The 25,263-nt window shown below is 41.5% G+C and overlaps 2 protein-coding genes across 2 annotated transcripts; both read left to right on the plus strand.

The window, feature by feature from the left end:
- The first annotated feature begins 138 nt into the window (after positions 1 to 138).
- On the plus strand, positions 139 to 10,038 carry strip1 (striatin interacting protein 1). Its single transcript, XM_041950057.1, has 20 exons — positions 139 to 259; positions 2,329 to 2,398; positions 2,515 to 2,589; positions 2,680 to 2,814; positions 2,919 to 3,039; positions 3,317 to 3,492; positions 3,589 to 3,716; positions 3,818 to 4,000; positions 4,777 to 4,997; positions 5,137 to 5,202; positions 5,312 to 5,375; positions 5,484 to 5,555; positions 5,807 to 5,881; positions 7,229 to 7,326; positions 7,566 to 7,692; positions 7,865 to 7,965; positions 8,070 to 8,136; positions 8,236 to 8,340; positions 8,432 to 8,636; positions 8,896 to 10,038. Exons 1-20 carry the CDS (start codon positions 149 to 151, stop codon positions 9,141 to 9,143), a joined length of 2,448 nt encoding a protein of 815 aa, XP_041805991.1. The 5' UTR covers positions 139 to 148; the 3' UTR covers positions 9,144 to 10,038.
- An 8,186-nt stretch (positions 10,039 to 18,224) lies between these two features.
- LOC121619990 (tripartite motif-containing protein 16-like) lies at positions 18,225 to 24,273 on the plus strand. The gene is made up of 7 exons (XM_041955924.1): positions 18,225 to 18,757; positions 19,245 to 19,331; positions 19,413 to 19,646; positions 20,007 to 20,175; positions 20,304 to 20,393; positions 21,889 to 21,960; positions 23,369 to 24,273. The coding sequence occupies exons 1-7, from the start codon at positions 18,284 to 18,286 to the stop codon at positions 23,902 to 23,904; spliced, it is 1,662 nt and encodes a 553-aa protein (XP_041811858.1). The 5' UTR covers positions 18,225 to 18,283; the 3' UTR covers positions 23,905 to 24,273.
- Positions 24,274 to 25,263: the final 990 nt, after the last annotated feature.

The following is a 25,263-nucleotide window of genomic DNA, read 5'->3' on the forward strand; positions in this document are numbered from 1 at the left end:
AAATGTTATTCAATATGTTCAGCCCCCTTTAAAGCCGTAGTTACTTGACAGTGAGCTGAAATACAATAAATCATATGAACGAGGACAGCCAGTCAGATTCTCGCACGTCAACTCTCGTCTCGCGAGAAGACACTTCGTCCAAATAATTATGGACGTCGGTGGGAACGGTGGTGGGCTTCCTGTAAACAATAAACAGAGAGCTATGCTACCTAACAAAAGCAGGGGTGAATTCACCCGCAACCCAAGAAAAGATTCAGAGGTGCGTGAGCAGAAGTGTGATTTTTTTTCCACGTGAAGTTTCATAAGGATATGCGGCCTTTTCAGCCGCTTCTGTAACACATAACGTTAGCTAGCTCTGCCAGGCTAGTATAGCTTAACTGTTATTTCTAAAATCACTCGGCGACGCAAACTAACAGCAGTAACCGAGGTTGTTGAAATTGTGCAAGTAATGTGCCTGTCATTGTGTGGTGCTTCATTTATAGTCCAGTACTAATTTATATTATGTTGAACAGCGGTGTAGCTTAGTAGTGGCTAGCTGACGTTAGCTTGTCATAGGCCAGGCTGAACTGTCGGTCAGGAAACCAGTGGCGACCTGTTGAAAACGACTTCGAGGGCCGGTTTCCAAACAGGCTTCTGCTTTTCAATGTATTGGCCTGGTGTGTCAATGAGATTTGACTATATATGTATGTTATGGAACCTATAAAGAAAGCAAGTCTGTTCACTTAAGCGTAACAGGTAGGAATTCTGATGAATTAATCTGCCAGAAAATTACTTCCAGATTTCATGGTTTTCAATCAGTGCATGCAGAGTTTTGACCACTTGTAATATTTTGAACAATCAGACAGTATCACACAAACAGAAGTCATTGTAAATCTTGCTAAAAGCCATTGTAGCACTGAATGTGGCTCAGAGGAATTTCACTACATGCCATAAACTGATGCATAATCAGCAATTTGTTCTTGTAAATGACAAACTTACTTACAGTGTTGATAGAAGTTGCTCCTGTACAAAGTCAGCGTAGAAACACTAGAATGTAGAATACACTTTTACACACAGTAAAAGTTATAAATTTGACTTGAGTAGAAGTAAATAAGTTCAGCAAAACACATGAATCAGCAGTAAAAATAGTCATAATGCATTAAAATTACACCTTTCATTGTTTTATTAATTGTACAGTTTTAGATTATTCTTAGTGACACTTCATAGCTGGTTTAAGGCTAAAGTGAAGAGATAAGTTTGTAGCTTTCTTTTTAAAATATTTTGTAAGCTGGCTTCCCTGATTATCTATATGTAATGTGTTTCAGAGCTTTGGGGTGTAATTGGAAAAGGCCATGTCCCCATTTTTTTTTCGGCAGTTGCTGGAAGCCTCTAAGAAACCAGCCGCAGATGATCGTAGTGTTGTTAAAGGCAAATAGTGAATAATGGATTTAGCAGTGTAGCTTGTTCCAAGCTCATTAAGGCCTTTGTATATGATGAGGAGGACCTTAAAATCAATTCTGAATGTTACAGGAAGCCAGTGGAGAGCAGCTGAAACTGGAATAATGTGCTCTCTCCTCTTGGTTCTGGTTAATGTCTGAGCTGCAGAGTTTTGAATGAGCTGAAGTCAGTGTTTTTGTTTTTTTTTTGTTTTTTTTTTCCCAGGAGGCCAGTAAATAGTGCCTTGCAGCGATTGAATCAGCATGAATACATCTTTTAGTATCTTTTTGATGCGTAAATGGTCATACTTTAGCTGTGTTTCTAAGGTAGAAAAAAATGTCCTCACTCCAAATGTAGTTACTTACTTTTCACCAATGCTCTGTTACAGTACTTCAGATCTTACTGTGTCCCATCCATCTGAACTACTTATAGGTGCGCCTTGTTGTCTGTGAAGTGGGCACATTTGACTGATTTATTATTTTGTAAAAAGACAGTGATGTGTCACATGGTTTAGAATCAAAAGAATGTTTTGGACGTCCTTAGCGATTCACTCTCATATAGTAATTCTTCCCACCTTTTTTATTTATTGTTTGTGCTACTGTACTTCATTATGACTACATAGATTTGGGACAAGCTCATGTCACTGTGAAAGTGTATCACCATTTAGCCAGTTAAATGATCAGTTCATTAAAACCACAATAAATAAGACAACAACCAACAGTTTACTGTGATTAATGGCTAGATAGTAAGATTTTGTGTGTGTGTGTGTGCGCGTGCGTGCGTGTGTGTGGGGGGATTTTGGTGAACTGACCCTTTTAAACTTGTGGTTAAGCAGTTGGATAATCACTACTATTATTCTGTAATAATTCCTTTAATTTTAAAAGCATAAAATGTGTCATGTGTTGTGCACAGGGGCTGTCTGAGTCTCCAGACCTCGAGTTTGAATATGCTGATACAGACAAATGGGCTGCAGAGCTGTCAGGTACATATGATCATCATGGACATTGAGATTGTCTGACTCCTTTTTGTTCCCATGAACCTCAGTGTGCAACTTATAGCGTGTTCATATTATTCATATGTTATTTACGTATGTTTTAGAGCTGTACAGTTATACTGAAGGACCAGAGTTTGCTCTCAACAGGAAGTGCTTTGAGGTGGAATTCAGAGCACATGGTACGTTGTTAATTGTGAACAATTTATTACATCTAAGATGAAGAAGGTATCTCTCTTAAGTTTACTTTCTCCACCTCTTCTGTGTTTTAGTTTCTGATAAGAAGTGGACAGAGCTCGATGCAGCTCAGCACAGAGCTCACGCCATGCGCCTGTTGGACAGTCTGGAGGTGATTGCTCGGGAGAAGAGGCTGAAGGTTGCCAGAGCTATTCTTTACATGGCTCAGGGTCAGTCCACATCACTTGAAAGAGGATGAGAGAATGAATGATCAAGGAGGTTATTTTTGGTTCTCTCTTTATATTTCACAGTAGTACATTTTGTTTTTCTCTAGGAACGTTTGGAGAGTGCAGCTCTGAGGCTGAGGTGCAGCATTGGATGAGATACAACATCTTTCTGCTACTGGATGTGGGGACCTTCTCTGCTCTGGTGGAACTGCTCAACATGGAGATTGAGTATGCTCACCATCAGTTTTCTAGCAATGTAGAAGCCAGCCTAAATTACTTAGATCTGTTTTTTGCTACGAGATGCTTGTCTGGAAAACATCTACTGACATTCGGGGCCATATTTAGTTTTACCAATTGAAGAAAGGCTGATCTGGTCAACAAAAATGTAGTAAATTCGAAAAGTCAGGTTTAGCATTGCTAGACCAAAGTGAGCAAAAGAAAAGGTTTTTGTTGGCTCTCCGAGGTGACAAGTTATTGCATTTGCTGTTGTCATACTGTCTTTCAGTAACAGCGCTGCCTGTAGTAGTGCTGTCAGAAAACCAGCCATCTCCCTTGCTGACAGCACAGATCTCAGAGTGCTGCTTAACATAATGTACCTGATGGTGGAAACGATACAACAGGATGACCCAGCAGACAAGCCCGAATGGAAAATCATCAGGGAAACCTTCAGAGCAGAACTGGGTAAGTTTGATAAGTGTCATAAGGCTGCCCTCATGTCATGGATATAAACAAAAAACTTGCTAGGTAAACTATTTCCACTCCACCTCTCTAATCCAGGATCTCCTCTGTTCAACAACGAGCCCATTTCTGTCATGCTCTTCGGTATGGTTACCAAGTTCTGTAGCGGTCACGCCCCTCACTTTCCAATGAAGAAGGTGCTATTGCTGTTGTGGAAGAGTATACTGGTGAGAGACAGAGACATCTGCCGTTCATGACTGTTAACTCAAATTCCCATGCCATCTTACAACAAAAGAGTGACACATTGAAATCCTCTCTTCTGTTTCAGTTCACACTTGGGGGGTTTGAGCAGCTCCAAAGCATAAAGGTTCGCAAGCGTGAGGAGCTGGGTCTCCCCCCTCTTCCGGAGGACAGCATCCGAGTCATCCGCAGCATGAGGGCAGCATCCCCGCCCGCATCTGCATCCGACCTCATAGAACAGCAGCAAAAACGGGCACGCCGTGAACACAAGGTAGACGTTTCTGCTGCTCCCTGCTCTCAAACTAAACATAATGTAGATTAAAGCTAGCCACAAATGAAACATGTACCATTGCCTTGTTTATCTTCCAGTGATGCACAGTGATGAAATGTCATTGAGTGCAATATATCATTATGAACCCAGTTAGGATAATACTGATTAAACTTACTTGTGAACGTCAACCATAATACAGTCACAATTAAGCTAAAACATGGAATTTTGATTTTAATCTTGTCTTTAACGGGCATTTTAGATATGTATGCATCTTACTTACTTTAATCATGTTCAATCAAAAAGCTATCAAGAATGTGGTGTTTTTACTAAATTTGCAAGAAGTTGACCACAAAGATAAAACACACATTAGCAACATGGCACGAAGATCTTCAGTTGTTATTTGGCAAGGCCCCATAGTATGGAAACAGTAATAAGAATTGAATAGTTCCCAAGCCATCTCCAACCATTTAAAACAGATTTGAAATAGAATAGAGGTCTGTTTTGCACTATGGTACATGCCAGATGCTAAATTTAGTATCTGAGAAAATAGTGATCACATTTAGACATGATTTTCATTGATAAAACAATATCTACATCATGCACATTTTTGCTGATGTAACTGATTATGTATATAATATATGGGGAAATTACTAGTTTCATTGCTTCATTTAGGCCTGGCTACTTCGTGGTATTATACTTTTTACCTGTTGCCCACTCACAGCTCTGCTCCATCACAATGTGTTAATATCTTTACTGTTTTCTTGTTTGTCACACAGGCGTTGATCAAACAGGACAACCTTGACGCCTTCAATGAAAAGGATCCTTACAAGGCCGATGACTCTCGTGAGGACGAGGATGACAACGATGACAATGACAACTCTATCGAGGCAGAGACTTTCCCTCTAGAGAGGGACGAGGTGATGCCTCCGCCTATTCCTCACCCTCCATCGGAGAGGGTGTCCTTCCCCAAAGGATTGCCGTGGGCCCCTAAAGTCAGGTACTGCTCCGTCTGACTGGATAATTACACTGAATATGTGTTTCTATAACAATTATGATGTTATTACTTGCAATGAAATTTCAGAAAAGCAAATTTATTTAATCGTTTTGTTTTGGCATTATTGTTTTTGCTCCAACAGGGAAAAGGACATTGAAAATTTCCTGGAATCAAGTAGAAGTAAATTTATTGGATACACACTTGGAAAGTAAGTGTTCTCCTCATTAGCTTCAAGCAAAAAGTAGCTTAAGACTTCTATTGTAGGCTTTGACTGTATTTTGTCTGCTGCAATAATGCGTTGTGTGCGTGTCGTGCAGTGATACAGACACAGTTGTTGGCTTGCCCAGGCCAATTCATGAGAGCATAAAGACACTAAAGCAGGTACGCACCGCCATTCTCTATACTTCATCAAATCTGTTTTTAACTGGAGAATATCATGAAATCGCAGTAGTGCTGCATATGAAGTTTTCATCTTTTTTTTTTTCTCAGCACAAGTACGTCTCCATTGCTGAGATACAGATTGCAAAGGAAGAGGAGTTTCAGAAAACGCCTCTGTCTGGGGTAAGTGGAAACACAAACCATTCACGTTAATAATTCAAATATATAACCTGATGAACTGTTATTATGTCTGAGGATGATGTCTTCCCTGTTGAGAAAGTGGACACTACTCTCCTCTCCAAGATCTCGGCACTCAGCAGTATTTAGCATCCTCTGATGCGTGTTTCTAAATAAGCAAAACTCTTTCTGCAAAACTAAACTGACTCAAGGTAATGTAATTTTGTGTCTGTTGTTTTCTCCCGCCTTGTCGTCAGGGTGAAGAGGAGGTGGAGATGTCCTCCACTGAGCTGCTCTATCAGGGAATTCTGCCCAGTTTGCCTCAGTACATGGTTAGTGCTGCCTGGTTGAGTATTTCTATGCACAGTTTATACATTAGTATTATGGACACAGTATTTACGATGATTTTAATATCTCACAATGATATAATTAGATATGACCATCACAGTGACATCACACAGTGACATCACACAGTGACATCACACAGTGACATCAGAGATAACACAGTGACATCACACGCTGTGACATCACACGCTGTGACATCACACACCGTGTTATCGGGGCTGTTCGTCATGATATCAGGCTTATCGGAATGACATCATAATTTCCTGTTATCGGCCCGATAACGATCGGTCCGATAATTATCGTGCATCCCTAATTATGCCACTCAAATCAGCTGGCGATTTGTTATTGAGCTTGGTACATTAAGGGATTGCCCCTTTAGTCTGACTGTTAGGAACACCGCAGAGTTGAGTATTTAAGAGTGCCATCTTTTAACTTCTGTCAGTACAATATGCACTGTGCATTATTTTTGTTGTCATTGAGGAATGCACTTTTTCAGTTTGTTTAAATAGAAATGTTTGAGTCTAACTTGTGCCAGTGCATTCATTTTCTATGTATATTTATTTTTTGTAAACTTCTGGAATACACTTTTTCAGTTTGTAATCCCGATGCATGTATTTGCATCATTTCAAGTAAGTAATGCACCTTATTTAAATTGATGTGAGATATCAAATAGGTTTGTTTGATAGCTTTAAGAACATGTTTGAGAGGCTTACCAATAGTTTTTCATTGGAAAAATAAATATCTCTTCATCTAAAGAGTCAAAACTGTTTTTCGTTTTGTTCGTGGTATTGATGTCATGATGTTAGGTATATGTGTGTGTTATCGGTATCGGCCTGTAGGAGCTGAAAGTTATCGGTTATCGGTATCGTTTTTAAAAAACAGTTATCGTGCATCCCTAATTATTTCCCCTTTCATGAGGCTAAATGTTTCTGTGAAGGGATTTAGCCAAAACGTAACCATACAAAACTACAACGTTTACCCCCCCCCCCTCAAAAAAAACAAGCAGTTGTATATTTCCATATTTAATTGTAAAGCTTACAAATATTGTTGCCTTTATTAAGTTGCTACCTAAAATTTCCTTAGATGCAGCACAAATGACAGAGCTCAAATGCAGAATGTTGCAGCTTTAAGGCAATAAGACAATATAGGCATTAGATTTATAGCCCTAACACAATATCATTACTTTATCTGTAGTAATAGTCACTGTTTTTCATAGCATAAATATGAACCATCACCATTCATCTGACTGCTAATGTATCCCCTCAGAAGCAGGCATTAGTTTCATGCCAGACTGTTTTGTAACTGACTTCATGGTGTGTCTCTCTCAATGTCAGATTGCTCTGCTGAAGATCCTGCTTGCAGCTGCTCCGACTTCCAAAGCCAAGACAGACTCCATCAATATCCTGGCAGACGTGCTGCCGGAGGAGATGCCGTAAGTGATGAAGAGCCTGTAAAAGGCAGTTCCTACTCTGGTGCAGCGTTATGTTCTGAACAAGGACAATATCCTAGCTTTAGTAGCAGTTTTTACAATCAGATTTATATCTGAATGGCTTATATCTCTTTAAGAAAGAGACACACTCTATCAGGACATTCTCACAGTATGGACATGTAACCACATCGGGGAATAATTCAAGTAGATAGGTGATTGATTTGTAATGTCTGACTCCACAGGACCACGGTGCTGCAAAGCATGAAACTTGGCGTTGATGTCAATCGACACAAGGAGATCATCGTGAAGGCCATCTCTGCCATCCTGCTGCTGCTTCTGAAACACTTCAAAATTAACCACATCTACCAGGTGTAACATCACATGCTTGTTACGTCACATTTTACAATTATGTGCATCTGTATTAGATATTTCTCTAAATATATGATAATTAATTACATTCTTGTTTATTTTTCACATTGACAAAAGGAAATAACAAAATATTCATCTTGGGTGAATATGTCTCTGTATGTTTGTCTCATAGTTTGAATACATGGCTCAACACTTGGTGTTTGCCAACTGCATCCCCCTCATTCTGAAGTTCTTCAACCAGAACATCATGTCTTACATTACAGCTAAAAACAGGTACTTTCAGGCCCTCTCTGAATACAAAAATAACTCCCATTTACAGAAAATGTCAGTGAACTGTTGCCTATATTTCACTCCTCTCAATTTTCTTTCCCTAATAGCATTTCAGTACTTGACTTTCCTTATTGTGTGGTCCACGAGCTCCCGGAGTTAACTGCAGAGAGTTTGGTGAGTTTTCTGATGATTTAAGTTGTGTATGTGAGTGTTGCTTTGACTGCTGATGTCAAACTTAGCTCATTATTAATGTGGAAATTCTGTGTTTTACAGGAAGCAGGAGACAACAATCAGTTTTGCTGGAGGAATCTGTTTTCCTGCATTAACCTGCTGAGGATCCTCAACAAACTGACCAAGTGGAAGCACTCCAGAACAATGGTGAGAGCCAAACAGTGCTCACCATGACGAATCATGTTGTCACGAATGAGAGACATCATTTTTGAGCCCTCAACACAATTTTCCCTCCCAGATGCTGGTGGTGTTTAAGTCCGCTCCCATCCTGAAGAGGGCGCTGAAGGTCAAGCAGGCCATGATGCAACTGTACGTCCTCAAGCTGCTCAAAGTGCAGACCAAATACCTGGGACGCCAGTGGAGGAAGAGCAACATGAAGACCATGTCTGCCATCTACCAGAAGGTCCGTCATCGGCTCAACGACGACTGGGCGTATGGAAACGGTGAGCGGAAACACAAACGATACATCCTTTCAGATAGAATCATAGCCAGTGTGTATAAACTCAATGACGATACAACCCCGATTCCAAAAACCTGTCTCGTCATTTTCTATCATGTACACCAAACCACATCAGATTAGTTGGTCTTGAAAACAATAGTCCAAACCAAGGTCAGAATTGTTGGACAACAAGGCAACAGTTGTATTTCCACTCAGAGCAAATCAAAAAGCACTAAATATAAACTTCTGTTCTCCTGGTGCAGATCTAGATGCTCGCCCTTGGGACTTCCAGGCCGAGGAGTGTGCTCTGCGGGCCAACATCGAACGCTTCAACAGTCGCCGCTACGACAAGAGCCACAGCAACCCGGACTTCCTGCCTGTGGACAACTGCCTGCAGAGCGTTCTGGGACAGCGGGTGGACCTGCCTGAGGACTTCCAAATGAATTATGACCTCTGGCTGGAGCGGGAGGTTTTCTCCAAACCTATTTCCTGGGAAGAACTGCTACAGTGAGAATCAACAACTGTCAACATCCTCATACATGAAATGAAACAGTTTCAATCTGGAGTGCTCTGACTGACTGACCACAGCATTATGTTACATGTTCTGTACAGACTGAAAGTGACGGATGGATGGCAGGGCTTGACTTTCTGTCATCATTACAACCCAAATGCTTTACGTGATGAACTATTCCACACTAATGCCACCCACAGTTTTTTAATGAAATCACTGAAAATGAATTCAGTGCTACAACTTGCTCCATATGTGGACTTAAACCCAACCCCTACCTTTATATATACAGGTAAATGCTTTGTGTGCCTCTTTCGTGCGACAGAAGGTCAGTAAGTTTGACCTTGATAATTATTACCTGAATGGGATAAACATCTGTTTACCCGACTTATCCCTTGTTTCCCACTACATTCGCATATGATTTGATTTTTATTTGCATTCTCAGTTTCTCATCATGAGTGCTGCCTATACACCTTTGCTCTGGGACCATGGAGGCGACCGTTCAGACCTTACCTGACCACCAGGCTGAATGGACATAAGTACAGCCTTAATTTTTTTTACCTAAAGAAACTCATTACTATCTTATTTTGCTTTGTTGTGTGGAAAAAGAAATGGTTGCAGGCCTTCACATGATTTGATTGTGTGAAAGAAACATTTAGGTTTCCGGTTTGAGATCTGTGGTTCCTCAGCTACTCATCAGACAGCTGTGTTGAACTGAAGGGGGCATCTTAATTTATTTTAGTTACACCATTTTCCGCTGTCTTTTTCTACTTTTCAACTTTTTTTGTTTTATTATATAGGTTAATGAAATGAGAATACATGTACATTGTGGAACTTATTTATCATGGCTTTATCTTTGTTTTAAGTTGACTCATACTATAATAAAATTATACTGTCATTCATGCTGCATTTATTTTTATTTTAAGATTTTTGGCTTCATGGGATAGTAGTAGCAGAGGTAGAGACAGGATTTCTATTAAAAGGAGTCTCTTGGCTGTGATAACCCTGAACCTCACAGATTGTTGTATGGCCATAAATAGATATAATATATAACTTTAAACAGTTGGAAACTTAATGTCTTTGCCTTACATCTTAGAATACAAAGCGAAAATGTCACAACAATATCGTCTCAGCCTGTGACAAAACCAAAATTTCAAGATTCAAGATTCAAGAGTCTTTATTGTCATTGAACATGTCAATGAAATTTTCAATTTGTGCAGTAAAGTGCCTTCAGCACTTTAGCATCTGTCACATCTGGGTGAAACAGTTGAAATGTTTTATGTAATCTGGACTTGTAATAGAGTGGGAGGAAGAACTTTGAACTGAATCAGCTGGTGTCTTCTACTGACGGGGCTGCTTCTTTCGAATTAAATGGACACGGACGTTCTTAATGTTTTAAATTGCAACCACGCAAAGTTCTGACTTAAAAAGGACCAGTGTGTGGGATTTAGTGGCATCTAGTGGTGAAGCTTTAAACAGCAACCAATTGAATACCCCTCACCTCACCCCTCTCTTCTCAGGCATGTAGGAGAAGCTACGGTGGCTGCAGAACTCACAAAAAGCAGGAAAAAGCATTTGCTAGGTGCAGTGTTTGGTTTAGCCATTCTCTAGCAACATGGTGGAGCAACATGGCGGACTCCATGGAAGAGGACCTGCTCCCTCATGCTAAGGTAAAAACAACGACACACCTCTCAACCTGCTGTTTTTCCTGGCATTTTCCCATATTTTACCTTTCTTTCCAGCTGTCCTCCCATTTAACACTGTGTGGACCCTTGTCTAAATGCAAGGGTTATGTGGACAGTGTTAAGGGTGGTGGGACAGCCCAGGCCGGGGCACTGGACAATTTCCCTTATTTTCAAATCCCAATGTTGACATGTATGAAACAAGTCTTATTTTCAGCTAATGAAAACATACTCTATTCCGTTTCTGCCAATAAATCCCCCTAAATCTTACATGCTGGTCCTTTAAATCGGGTAATCAAAGAACATATAGACACATTGCGGTTTGTTCTTGGCCTGTTTGGTGGCAGACCCAAACCAGAAGATGATGGATGTGCATTGAACAGACTGGACTATTTCTGTGTAGAACTGGATCAGCAGCTGTTGAGGCAGGTTGAAATTCCTACGGTGACGCAGGAAGTACAACCTCTGTGACGCCTTTTTGAGGACTGAGGCTATGTTTGAGGTCCACCTTAGGTCCTGGGAGATAATGGATCCCAGAAACCCAAATGTTTCCACAATGGAACAATGTTGTTGAGGATGTAGATGGGGAGCTCCAGGTTGTTCTGACCAGCTGTTCCACCTCCCGTCTGTATGCAGACTCATCACCGTCTCACCTGCTGCTTCCTGTCTGTCGGGTCAGGAGGTTTGCTATCCACTGACAGGTGGAGGCTGACACAATGAGCTATAAATAGCATAAAGATAGTGTGAATACAATCATTGGTGGAGCATGTTTTTGCACCTCTTGGGCATGTGTGGTGGATTTTTTTGCTGAACATTCATGCTCAGAACAAGTGGAGGCCTGCGACAGACAGGCCGAGTCATGCCAACGCATGTCCAGAGAAGTTTAGATATGCTCACGTGATGTCCATATTCTTATATTTTATTTTTGAACTGGGCTGGGCTAAGACACCAATAATTATTGGAAACATCATCAACCAAGCAGGTGGCCAAGGGGAGGTGCACGGCGACCATCCAAATATGGACTTTAAGGAGAATGTAATGTTGGAAATCCCAGAACATGATACCATAAGAAAAGGTCAAAGGCAGGTCCCTGGAATAAAGCTCCACCTGGAAGATATGCAGCAAAGGTATTTTTATATATTTATCTGTTGAAGGACAGCTGATTCTCAGGATCTGATTTTTTCACACCCTTAACCAAAGCTGCCCTCACTACGTTGTGATGAGGCCCCTTTAATCCGTATCCACTCACTGGCCCCTGGCAGCACCTAATCACGTCTATAATGGGAATCATCATATATTCTTGTAACTCTACATTTGTTTTGTGTGACAATAAATGTACTTCAAAATATAATGGTGGTGGAAACAGAGTGTGTGTAAATGTTCATATGTCAGTAACCGAGGACAGTGGACGATTTTCTGGAAAAACGATGCAAGCTAGGTGAAAACCAAACAAACACTGGTGTATAGAAAATGACTTGTGGAGCTCGGGAATGGACTGAGTTTAAGCTCCACACTAGGAGGAGTTATGAATACAGCATAAAAAGTGTGCTTTCAAAAGATTGTTAAGTTGCTCCTGGGACCAGTTTGAATTATTGTACATCTGCCACATCAGACTCTGTTTACTGCTGTGGGGAAAACGAGACCTTGACCTGGGCCAGATGGGTTCAGGTCCTCTTTTACGTAATTCAAAGACACATTAATTATTACAGTCAACAAAGTTTGACGTGGTAGAGATATTGTGCATGTTCAAACAGAACACAACAAGCCGAGCTGGTCCCTGCAGCTCCTGAATCAGAAACTTATTTACGCTGACTAACTGTGGAGCTTCAGTCTAAACACACTGGCATCACTATTTGCTTGTGGCCTGGCTTAATTGTCAAGACACCATTGTTTCATCTCTCTGGGTATTTTCGGTGCTTTCCACTGCTCTCTGAAAATTACTGGTGCTGAACCTCCTCGATGACTTATGTATTTGTGGGAGTAGACACACTCTGTGCCTGCACCACTTGGTTACAGACACCGTTATATTGTAAGGCACACTCACAGTATTCAAACATCTGCCTTTCTGTTACCATTACGCTTTGCAGTACAATTATGGTAGCAAAACATAAAATGCACATCTAATTATAGTGATTATAGACATGATTGAGTGATTACCCTGGTGAAAAAAATACACTTAAATATTCTGAATATCAGTATACTGAGCATACTAAAGTGTACATGCATCCAGACTATAATAGTGTAGTAAAAAGGTGTCAATATTGGAACAACTAATTTTGTACTTGTTGCACTTAAATAGTATTCAAGTTGTACAAAAAGTCCAACTCAAGTTGTATTAAGTTTACAGTGACTGTGCTAAAATGGGACTATTTTAAATATACCTTATATACTGCAAATATACTAATGATTTCATATTTGCTCACGCTATTCTTCAATTTAAAGTACAAATGACATGCATTCATGATGTTAATAGATTACAAATACATCTACATTGGGATACAAGTGGATTTATACATGCTTCTTGAGTATTTTTAATACACTTTAAGTGTATTTGGAAACTAAGTATGAACAGGATGTACTGTGCATACATGTCCTCAGATATAATATGCGTTCAGTGCACATTAACGCATGCATGTCCTTGAAATATTTGGCCCCTCTTAATGTCTGATCCTTGGAAAATATTGCTCACTTCCTGTTTTTCCTGTCATTGACAGCACAGTGCAGCATTCTGAATGTTTGATCTTAAGATGACAATAAAACAAGCTTTAAAAATGCGACACTAACTAACATTATATAATACTTTTGATCTGTATAAATTCTTTGAGGTGGACTATTATGTGAATATTGTTTAACACACATACAGAATTACACTGAAAAAGCATTTGACAGCAATTATCTTAAAATGCATTTTAAAATATTGAACTTACAATTTACTAGATATTAAAAGTATGTTTCCATTTAAAGTTAGCACATATTTACATAAATGTACTGCAACATAGTAATATTTAAATTTACTTTAAGGATGCTTAAGTATGTTTTTCCACTCAATACATGTTTAATGATTACCCATGAATAGACAGAGGTTAAACACAAGTTAATATTTCCCACCACACACAGCATATACCATAGATATGCGGTCATTTTAAATCAAGAAAATATGTTTGAATCATTATTTTGTGTCACATTACTGAACGCTTTAGTGGTAAGCCGTAAGGGATAATGTAGCGCGAGCAGGTTCCTGGGGCAAAATAGACCCCTTCAGGATCTCATCCTGCTCACTCGACATCATGCCTTTCAGGGACCATAAGTAGACAGTGTTCTGATTCTTACAGCTGGATCCAAGGATCCTCAAACAGATGCAACAGGGTCTGCAGGTGCTGTACGCGGTTACCAAGCGGGCTCTCGCCAACAACATTGTCTTTTACTCCAGGCTGCTTGGTCTCCAAGTGGCGCAGCAGGTTTGAGGCTTCATCGCCTCATTAGAGAGCCGGTCATATGATGCAGAGCGGGCTCTATGTGTGGGAATCACCTGTTGACAAATCCACATTTCCAGCAGGACTCCTGGTGCTTTCTGTTAAAAGCTTTCTTTTTCTTGGAGGTCGTCGCTCTTCTTCTATCTGTTCACTGGGCCTTTTCCCCTCAGCAAAGAAACTTTCCAAACACGTCTGTGTTTTTGCTCATTTTGCGAGCTCGTGAGTTAAATTTGAGCGCTCAGGTGACCGAAATGTAACCCTGTCATTTTTCAAAATAAAAGATTTTTCAAAATAAAAGATCCCTCGACTCACATTATAAATAGAATGGAAATAATTAATTATTTCTTGTGCGGCCTGGTACCAATTGATCCACGGACCGGTACCGGCCAAAATACAGTAGTATACTGTTGAAATAAATAACCGTAGATGTGCTGTAAAATTACCACAACAATTCAAATTCAATTCACAATTCAAAATACATACTGATTACAGTAGGTGGATTGTAAAAAAAAAACCAGTAAAATGCTGGCGTCCCTGCTGCCAGTATTTTACTTCGCCAGCAGTCTCAAATTTAATACAACGTCAACCACTGTGGTCCTATTTGACTCTGGTTTTCCAGAGAAAATCTACTAATACAGAAACATTCACTCATCAGAATATGTTTTTTTTATGTAAGAGGTCACACTGCATGTTCATCTTCATTTTCTTTATTTGAAAATCACATATGTGTTTCAGCTAATCTGTCTTAAAACTCTAATTTAACAAGTGCTTCAGACATGAATATTCAATTTTGTTTTTATTGTGCAAACTCAAACGGGAGAAAAAGGGGAGCCCCCGGACTAAACCCACCCAGCAAGAGTGGTTGTCCTCCAAGCTTCCACATCTGCAGCTCTTTTTTTCCATTGCTCTGTCGTCAGTGACGGTCTCTGGAGCTGGCGTGCTTCTTCATAAGACTGCAATGATCATGATGACGGCGAATAAGCCAAGAGTGAAACCCACAGCCATCAACACCTCCTTGCAGAACTTTACGATGGCATCCTTCTTTGCATACTGAGCAGCAGGCTCTTTGATGTGAGTCTGCAAAGACTGGATAATTACCGGCCAAAATACAGTAGTATACTGTTAAAATAAATAACAGTAGATGTGCTGTAAAATTACCAAAGACTGGATAATGGCTGCGTCCACAGCTGGGTCCTCTAATGATATTAAATACCCCAGCAGCTGCTTCTGGAAATACTTCTTCTCCAGGACCTTCATCACAGCCTTGCACACCTTCTTGGTGTTTTTTATGTCCATGCACCTTCCGTCCACGTTCAGTCCCTCCATGGTCTGGTCTACCAGCCTCTTTATGTGGGAGGACCACTGCTCCTGGCTGCGGTTCCAAGTGGTGCAGCAGGTTTGAGGCTTCATCGCCTCATTAGAGAGCCGGTCATATAATGCAGAGCGGGCTCGGTGTGTGGGAATCACCTGTCGATATGTCGATGTCCATATTTCCAGTAGGACTCCTGGTGTTGTCTGTTAAAAACTTTCTTTTTCTTGGAAGTCGTCGCTCTTCTTTTGTCTCTTCACTGGGCCTTTTCCCCTCCGCAAAGAAACTTTTCAGACACGTCTGATTTTACTCATTTTGCGAGCATGTGGGTTAAATTTGAGTGCTCAAGTGACCGAGACGTAACTGAGAGAATCCTGTCATTTTTCAAAATAAAAGATGGTTCGACTCAGATATTAAATAAAACGGAAATAATTAATTATTTCTTGTGCGGCCTGGTACCAATTGATCCACGTACCGGTGCCGGCCAAAGCACAGTAGTATAGTGTTAAAATAAATAACAGTAGATGTGCTGTAAAATTACCACACTGTAATTCAAAATACGGTACTATACTGTTAAAGTAAATTACAGTAGGTGGATTGTAAAATAAAACAGTAAAATACTGGCGCCCCTGCTGCCAGTATTTTACTTAGCCAGCAGTTTCAAATTTGGGGCTGCTCTGTCGTCAGTGACGGTCTCTGGAGCTGGCGTGCTTCTTCATAAGACTGCAATAATCATGATGACGGCGAATAAGCCAAGAGTGAAACCCACAGCCATCAACACCTCCTTGCAGAACTTTACGATGGCATCCTTCTTTGCATACTGAGCAGAAGGCTCTTTGATGTGAGTCTGCAAAGACTGGATAATGGCTGCGTCCACAGCTGGGTCCTCCAATGATATTAAATACCCCAGCTGCTTCTGGAAATACTTCTTCTCCAGGTCCTTCATCACAGCCTTGCACACCTTCTTGGTGTTTTTGATGTTCATGCACCCTCCGTCTACGTTCAGTCCCTCCATGGTCTGGTCTACCAGCCTCTTTATGTGGGAGGACCACTGCTCCTGGCTGCGGTTCTCTAAAGCGTGACACTTCATCAACACTTTAACCGTCAGTATGGTGACAAACAACCTGAGCTGCTTCTCACTTCCTTCCTCAGTTGTGGACTCACAAACAGAGGACGGAGGATCAGCAGACTCAGTAGTTGCCTGAAGTGGTTCGATTCTCTCTGTAGCATCGTTCTCCATCTCTGGGATACTTGTTTTCGCTGTGTTTTCCATCACGGTGACGTTATCTCTCTCATACATGCTCATGAAATACTGAATGTTTAGTGGTCTGTGGTGTGAGATCTCATCCTAGTCTATAAACTGTGTGCCTTTGATCTATGACGTCAGAGGCACATAAAGCAGTCTTCAATTTGTAACGTGTGCAAACACACACACACACACACACACACACACACACACGTTCTTTTTTCCATCCCTTTTGGGGACAACAGACTCATGTCCTCACAACGTAAGTAAACACACACACACACACATTCCTTCCCATAGAAAATACGAAAAACTTTTTAAACATAATAATAATAAGTTTAGTAAATTTAGAGAAAGTGAAGTGAACTGTTCTCAACTTGTTTTTTTTTCCTTCCCATTGCTTTCAATGCTGCTGTAATGACCAAATTTCCCCGACTGGAGATAAATAAAGTTTGTTATTGCTGACACTAAAGTGGGGTTCATTAGCATTTTCTGAAATCTCAGCATAATCTGTATATCTATATAATATATATTTTTTAAATTCATGAATATCTGTCTAATTATTAAAACTCCCTCTTTCACATCCAGCAACATGGGTGTTCAAATCAATCATCAAACCCCGCTGCAGATTCCCCATCTCATCCTCAGATTTGCAGCTCATCAGGGCATCCCAACCACTGTCAGTACTGGTAATTATTGTATTGTGGAACTGCTTGAAAGAGGATCTAAGCCCACCTGGCCCAGGTGAGGGTCTTTTCTCCCTCGCTTTGTTTTCTAACATTTCTCTAAAAATGTTAGAAATGCTAATCTTTGTTCCTCAAGAGAGGGATTAGCTCTATCCGGTATCCTCAGTCCTCTGCTCCAACCTTACTGACAGACAGGGGGGTAGTTTAGCAGTCCTAGCAACTCCAGGCACAAAGTAGCTACTTGTGAACAGTTAAATATCACTAAAGCATACAACCAAGCAACAACCAAGACCTGGACTTCACTGGACTGTGGACGAGGCTCATGATCTGTGCCCAGACTGATGCTTGGTCAGTTTGTAGAGGCCATCAGAACGGTCTTTCTGTGATCTTTTTAACTGGTTGCTGATGATGATGTGCCAGAACAAGAGAGGCTGCATGGAAAACCATCAGCAGCACTCTTGTTATGCCTGAGAAATCTACACGGAGCAAAATGCAGCAGTTATAATAACAGAAACCACCTCACAGCAGGGAGAAAGCCCTTCAAGTAATTTCTCACATCATGTTCCTAGAGCTCTGACACACTGTGTTTCTCTTCTTCTCCCTCCCCTTTGAACTTAATTCAAATCATTTAGTCACACCCATCTTCAGTCCGACATCAGGAAACCACACACACACGAACGAAACACAAGACTGCTAAATCACTTGAGCAGGAAACGAAACTAAACTTGTGACATCCTGCCTTCAGACATGGCAGAGCCTCGTATTCCCGTGAGAATGAACCACCTCTGCTGTCCGGTCTGCAACCAGATCCTTAGGAGTCCTGTGACTGTCCCCTGTGGCCACAACTTCTGCCTGCAGTGCATCCAGGACCGCTGGGATGGCGACGAGAGGAGCGACTCTTTCTGCAGCTGCCCCGAATGTGGCCACGAGTTTCTTTCCAGACCCCAGCTGATCAGCAACACGACCCTGGCCGAGCTGGTGAGGGACACGGAGCAGCGGGATGCCGAGAGCTGGAGACAGACGCATCCATGCGTGTCCGCACAGGCCCTGAGAAGAGGGCAGAGCTGGAGAGAAACGGGAAACCCTTTGTGTGGGAGGCACGGCAGCTTCCTGGATGTTTACTGCTGCACCGATGAGCAGATCATATGTGCAGTGTGCGCTTCGTCTGAGCACATGGGGCACACCATCGGATCAGTGATGGGGGAGAGCAGGAGGAAACAGGTACGTAAACAGAAACATAAAGAATGATGCAATGCCTCTTCCAAAAAAAAGTTAGTTAGAGAACGAGACTTTACAGTAACCAGTCTGTGAGATGTGGAAGGTCTGTGCGTGCTGCCAAACTACTCCACCCAAACTAAACAGGTTCTCCAGCTGCAGGCGGAGCTGTGGAATGACCACTTCAAAAAATATATATAGAGTTGCTACTTTTTAAAGACAAGTCAAACATCCAACTCCTTAACCTTTACTGATGCAAAACAAAGCAGTGATCACTTCACTCCAGTCACCTTCACTGCCTGTTTACAAACACAGATATGTGAATGGGTCAAGTGTTTCATATGGTGGAGAAAAGGCATTAAAGAAGCAGCTACCTTCCAAATCTGACCACGTCACACACACATTATACACTTCAACAGGCACAAAAAGGGTGTTTTACAGCACATATTTCACAAAGCTAAAGGAGTTTGTATTTCTGTCCAACACACTGAAGGAGGAGTTGAGGAACATGCAAATGAAATCCCAGCAGGTTCTCCAGAAACGAGAGGAGGAATGCAAGAATGCTCTCAAACAGATTCAGGTGAGGACAACATATGGCCACAGCATCTCCATGCTGTATTAACTCAATAAAACAGATAAATACTCTTGTGTATGAAAACAGGAGGAGGCGAAAAACACAGAGGACTATTGTGAGAGCATCATGGCCAGTCTCATTGACTCCCTCCAGAGACATTACCTGTCAGTGAAGGAGCTGATCGGAGCTCAGGAGAGGGCGGCGGCAGCTCAGGTTCAGACCTCCCTACAGACCATGCAGGAGAAGATGGAGGAAATGAGGAAGAGGAGTGCTCAGCTGGATTGCCTGGCACAGACTGACAATGATGTCCATTTCTTGGCGGTACTGTGATCACCCCATGAGATGTCTTTACCTGAATCTGAAACAACAACTTGGGAGGGGGTGTTAAACTTAAAAAGCATGTTCCAGGTGTTTTCCCCTGTGTTTTGTTGCTCCTGTCTCAACTTGTTTGAAATGTGTTGCTGACATCAAATTCAGAATAAGCAGATATTTACAAAAATCAATGAAGCTGATGATGTGAAACAGTAAATATATTGTCTTTGTATTGTTTTCAGTTGAATATATGTCAGCAAGGATTTGCAAATTATCACATTCTGTTTTATTTGCACAGCATCCCAACTTTTTTGGACTCAGGGATGTAATAGATGTTTCCATTTCTGACTCTTCTCTCTGTCCTCACAGAAATGGCCATCTCTGCGACGCCTCTGTGAAAGAAACCATCTCCACCCCCTCCGTGGTGCCTCCAAGGATCCGCTCCTCCCCTTTGAGTTCACAAAGAGGGCTGTCGAAGAGCTCGGGAGGCACCTGGAGGAATACTGTGATAAACGGTTCACCTCAATCTTTCAAACTTGTATGTGCTGTACCTTTGTTGACTTTTGGAAATCTTTTCACATCAGTCATAGTTTTCTTAAAAAATATACACTATATATATATGTATGTCTGGCATTTTGCCCTTTATTTTCCATTTATTCAATACAGCGGGCAGAGGAGAGGAGCAGAAATCAGGAAGGAAGACACAGCAGGACGAGGAGCAGCAAAGATGTGAAGCCAGTACCTCACAGTGTCATGGTCTGTATTTACACCTGCTAGGCTGACATAATAATAACTAGACAGTAGCATGAGGGGGCTGCTGGTGTTATCTATACCACTGTTTCTCAAGCCTGGTCCTGGAGTACCGCTGCCCTGCATGTTTAAGATGTATCCCTGCTCCAGCACACCTGATTCAAATGAATGGCTCGTTATCAGGCCTCAGCAGAGCCCAGTAACGAGCTGAGCATTTGAACCAGGTGTGTTGGAGCACACCTTTCATGGAGCAGCAGAGCAGGGCAGCTGGTGCAAAATCCCTCTTTATTTAAATTTGGTGGGGGCTAGCCCTTTAAAATTGAAATCAGAGGTGAGAAGAGACGTTTGTCTACAAAAGGATCAAAAAATTATGTGTCTCCTATTCATCATTTGGAGTTTATGGCAATTAAAAAAAAAAAATCAGGCGATTTCTCACTGCCTCTCGCACTCTAGCTGATGACATCACCCACTGTAGGGGCAGAAATTATGTGCATTTTTTGAGAAACTTTATGGTCTTCAGATGGTCAGGGATCGAAAACCGTAAGAGATATCAAAAAGTGAGCCGAGGTTCATTTTGAGCCGACAAAATTATCTGCGTTTTAAAGTTTGAATTAAGTCTCTAGGAGAAAGTATGGCGAGGCAGCGGTAACTTGAAAAAGGCTGAAATTTGAGGAAATTTCCCATTAATTTCTTATGGGAAATTTTTTGCAGCTTTTTGCGAATAACTTTGCGAATTATTGACGAAAGAGCTATAAAAGACAGCACACCATTCCCGATCGAGCCACTACGCTCGAGCCACTCGCCTTCTATAGCTCTTTGAGCTATAGAAGCTCTTTGAGCTATAGAAGGCAAGTGGCTCTTGCATTGCCTCATGCCACTAATATAACAATAACATTTTTTTATTTTAACTCCAGTAACCCTCCTCTGTGGGTTCAAACAATTTTACCACCATATCAAACAGCACAATTTATGACACAAAACTCCATACCATAAAAGAAGAATTTTGTGTTATGGTTTTTTCTTTTGGTGAATTTTACTGGATTTTTCATTTTTGGATTTTTTATAAGAGCCTTTTTTTGCCAAGCATCTCTATTCTGGAAGAAGCCTTATTCAATAAAAACCTTAATTCCAAGTAGAACTTTTGGTTTTGACGGGCCACTTAACAACAAAAAGCATAAAAACATAATTTTCTCCGGCTATGCAGACAGTTTTGTTCTTGTTTTTCCAGGTTTTTAGACCTTCACAGTTTTTATTGACATTATTTTTATAATTTGAGTGAACTGACCATTTAAGTGCTTAAAGATTTGACATGGCACCACAGTTAAAGCATAGATGTTATTAATAAGACTAACAAACGCTGTGTTCAGGGTCCTGTTGTTTTCTATGTTGGCTCACTGTCATGGCTTACTGGGACTCTTCTGGAACACAGCCATCATTAATGCTGTGAGTGTGTGTGTTTGACAAGCTTTTCAGTGGTGATGCTCTAATTTTTGTCTCGTAGGTCTCCCTGGAGTTAACAACACTCTGACTGAACAGACTGTGGAGCCGAAAACCAGAGCAGAGTTCCTGCAGTGTGAGTTTACTTTCTTGTGCACTAGACTAACACTTAAATGCACTGCAGGTCCACCGTACCTGAACCTCCCGTGCAGACAGTGGTGGAGAGTAACAAAGTACTTTAACTGAAGTAGTATTCTTAGGTACAATTCTGACATACTTGTACTTGTGTATTTGTAGTTTATATTACTTTAAACTTCTACTTTTCATCATTTCAGAGGTAAACATTGTGCTTTTTACTTCACTACATTTATCTGATAGCTGTAGTTACTTTTCAGGACAATAAGCTTATAAAATACTGCATATTGGTAAAGGTTAAATGTCCCATATTGCAAAGAGTGAGATTTTCACATCTTCTTTATTATAAAGCAGGTTTGGTGCTGTTTAAATACTGTGAAAATCTCAAAATGCTCAATCCTGTGAGTCATGCACACAGAAACTGTGCCTTTAAACGAGCCGTCAGTACTTCCATTAGGTTGTGATGTCACAGCATCACCCTTGGCCACGCCCCAACACTATTTCAAGAACAAGGCAGAGCTGATGCAGAAAAACAGTAGGCTTGTGAGAGCTGACCAATCAGAGCCGACTGGGCTTTTCTTGAGGGGGCCTTAAAGAGACAGGCACTAAAACGTGTTTCAGATACAGGGTGATTAGAGGTGCTGAAGCTATGGACAGTATGAGAAAAATAATGTGTTATTTGAACATTAAAGCATGTAAACATTTGTTAGTAGCCACTGAAAATAAAAGTATGAACCTGAAAATCAGCACAATGTGGGACCTTTAATGGTTGTTTTTGGTTTGTAGCTCTACAGAAAAGCAGTGTGTCACATTGCAGATGTCCATGAGCTGTTAGCAGTTCCATCAAAGAGACGTTTCCCCTCTAAACTTTTGACATGGTTTCATTTGAATAACTGAGCTGTTGCTGTTGTTGCCCAAAGAGGTAAAAAATTATGCAATATTTTGCGAAAAAGCAAAGATCCCAGAAAAAGATGAACTTTCTTTTGTATTCTTTTATCCCCCATTTATCACCTCACAACCTCTGAGCTGTCTTTGAAGGGGTCCGAGCTTTAGGTTGGAAACCACTGGACTCAACCTAACTCTATATAAAGTCAAAATAGGCTTCAGTTCAACCAGCTTCAACAGTGAAATGTGACTTACACATTGCTGCAGTCCTCAGTCACAGCTGGTGTTCTTCTGCAGCACCAGTACTTTTGCTTTTCATACTTTACTAACATTTTGCTGATAGTGCTTCTGTACTTGTACTTGAGTAGGATTTTGACTTTTACTTGTAATGGAGTATTCACATTGTTGTACTGATGCTTTCACTGAAGTAAAGGATGTGATTGTTTCTTCCACACAGTGCATGTAGACCAAACCACCCACCACTGTATTTCAAAGTGCTTCACATGCTTTACTTACTCTCTCAGATGCATGTGGCCTTAGCCTGGACCCTGCCACAGCGCACGAGGACCTGGCTGTTTCTCTTGGGGGTAAAGAGGTGAGGCTGAGCCCTCTCAAGTGTAAGAGCCCGACTGTTCGTTGCCCCGAGAGGTTTATGCACCGGCGCCAGCTGCTGTGCAGGGAGGGACTGCAGGCCGAGCGCTGCTACTATGAGATAGAGGTGGAGGGAGAGAAGGCTGAGATTGCCCTTGCCTACAAAAGAATAGACAGGAAATCCCGCACGGAACTGTCTGCTTTTGGGGGCAATGCAAATTCCTGGAGTCTTGATCGCTCTGCACGTTACTCTGTGAGCCACAGGTCTCACAGCATCCAGCTCACAAAAGCCCCCAGTCATCACAGGATCGGCGTGTATCTGGAGTTCAGAAAGGGAACTCTGTCTTTCTACGAGGTGTCAGACCGTATGATGTTCCTTTACAAGGTTGAAGCTGTATTCACAGAGCCGCTGTACCCGGGCTTCTGGCTGGGAGAGAAATGCTGCATCAGGATCTGTGAGCTGAGATGACACAGACTGTAAACCACGGGAGAGACGCCTTCATTAGTTTGAGTTTTGTTTTGAATTATTGAAGCATTTATCACATGACGCCCTGACTGAATTTCCTCGCACTTTGATTGTTTTCTGAAGCCTGCTCGAGTTCTAGTGGGGATGATGACACAAAACATCATAACAGCATAACAACATCTCATTGTGCTTTTTTGCTGCCGTGACCGAATGCTTACTCATGGGGGAATTGTTGGAGATGTCATGAGATGAGCACTATATAAATAATTTTGAATTGAATAATTGTGATCTTAAACTACTGTAAGTCTCAGGGTTATGGGGTGTAGTGGAAATCCCACATCTATGCCTTCCCATGTGAGATGAGAAATAAAGCACTCAGTCAAACGGTATTGTCTTTGTCATGGTCTTTAGCTCTGTGCAGAGCGAACCTCTCATCTTTACAGCTGAGAGTCTGCCGCTCTCAGTGCTACACCACTCTTTTATTCAGGAAAGACAGAATCAAGAAAAGTTATAAGGCACACTACCATATTTGTTATGGCTCTTGCACTGGCACAGAGCATGAGGATGAGGAGAAGTTGAAGGTCTCACCCACTCTGTTAGTCTAGATAAGCTGTTACCTTGACTGGCGCTCCGTGTCAGCAAAGACAAACCTACTCGACCCCCAGATGCTCCCTCGAGCTCGTCCAGATTCAGGGCAGATGGTGGCTGGGCCGGAGGCGGGACATCTGGTGAGGACACTGCTGGTGGTGCTGTAGGTGCAAGTGTGGTCTGCCGTGTGGCGGCTGGCTGGTACAGTGGAGGAGTTGTTTGAGGAGAGGACCCTTGTGACCAGACAGAGAGGCATACATCTTAGATTTTCCCTTACATTACATTCTTATCCTCATTCATACTCATTTTCACCATTTGCAAACCCATGTTTGTGTGACCAATCATTGAGAAATTTCACTGCATTTGGTGAGTATTTGTTCGTCATGACATCCACTATGGGACCTCTTTCGTGCCATCCTAGGAAGAGCTCTTCGCTGCAGGCTAAAGTACAACTTAATCTGCTGTAGACACAGATGTCTCTGTGAATTCAGTTTCTCATTTAGTATCAGGCTTAAAAACTTGTTTAAACTATCCCTGCGACTCCAGGTCAGAGGTCCCAGACCTCTGTGGTCCCAGACCTCTGTGGTCCCAGACCACTGTAGTTTTCCAAAAACTACTCTTTTTCGGCCCCAGGCCGACGGTCCCAGACCACTGTAGGAAAAGGGTTCTGGGAAAACCACCTTGTCCCTTAGTAGCATATGACTTTCAAATACACATTTTACGTTAAAACAATTATTTCAAATTAGAGTGCCAGATAAAAAAAATTATGTCAAA

The sequence above is a fragment of the Chelmon rostratus genome, chromosome 2 (assembly GCF_017976325.1).
Source record: "Chelmon rostratus isolate fCheRos1 chromosome 2, fCheRos1.pri, whole genome shotgun sequence".
Classification (NCBI taxonomy): Eukaryota; Metazoa; Chordata; class Actinopteri; order Chaetodontiformes; family Chaetodontidae; genus Chelmon; species Chelmon rostratus.

What these genes read in the sequence shown, in the direction of transcription:
- strip1 (XM_041950057.1), top strand. Translation starts at nt 149, where the DNA reads ATGGACGTCGGTGGGAACGGTGGTGGGCTTCCTGTAAACAATAAACAG. An exon ending in ACCCAAGAAAAGATTCAGAG is followed by an intron (nt 260 to 2,328) that starts GTGCGTGAGCAG and finishes TGTTGTGCACAG; the next exon opens with GGGCTGTCTGAGTCTCCAGA. An exon ending in CCAGTTTGCCTCAGTACATG is followed by an intron (nt 5,882 to 7,228) that starts GTTAGTGCTGCC and finishes TCTCAATGTCAG; the next exon opens with ATTGCTCTGCTGAAGATCCT.
- LOC121619990 (XM_041955924.1), top strand. Translation starts at nt 18,284, where the DNA reads ATGGCAGAGCCTCGTATTCCCGTGAGAATGAACCACCTCTGCTGTCCG. An exon ending in ATGATGTCCATTTCTTGGCG is followed by an intron (nt 19,647 to 20,006) that starts GTACTGTGATCA and finishes CTGTCCTCACAG; the next exon opens with AAATGGCCATCTCTGCGACG. An exon ending in CAGTACCTCACAGTGTCATG is followed by an intron (nt 20,394 to 21,888) that starts GTCTGTATTTAC and finishes TTTGTCTCGTAG; the next exon opens with GTCTCCCTGGAGTTAACAAC.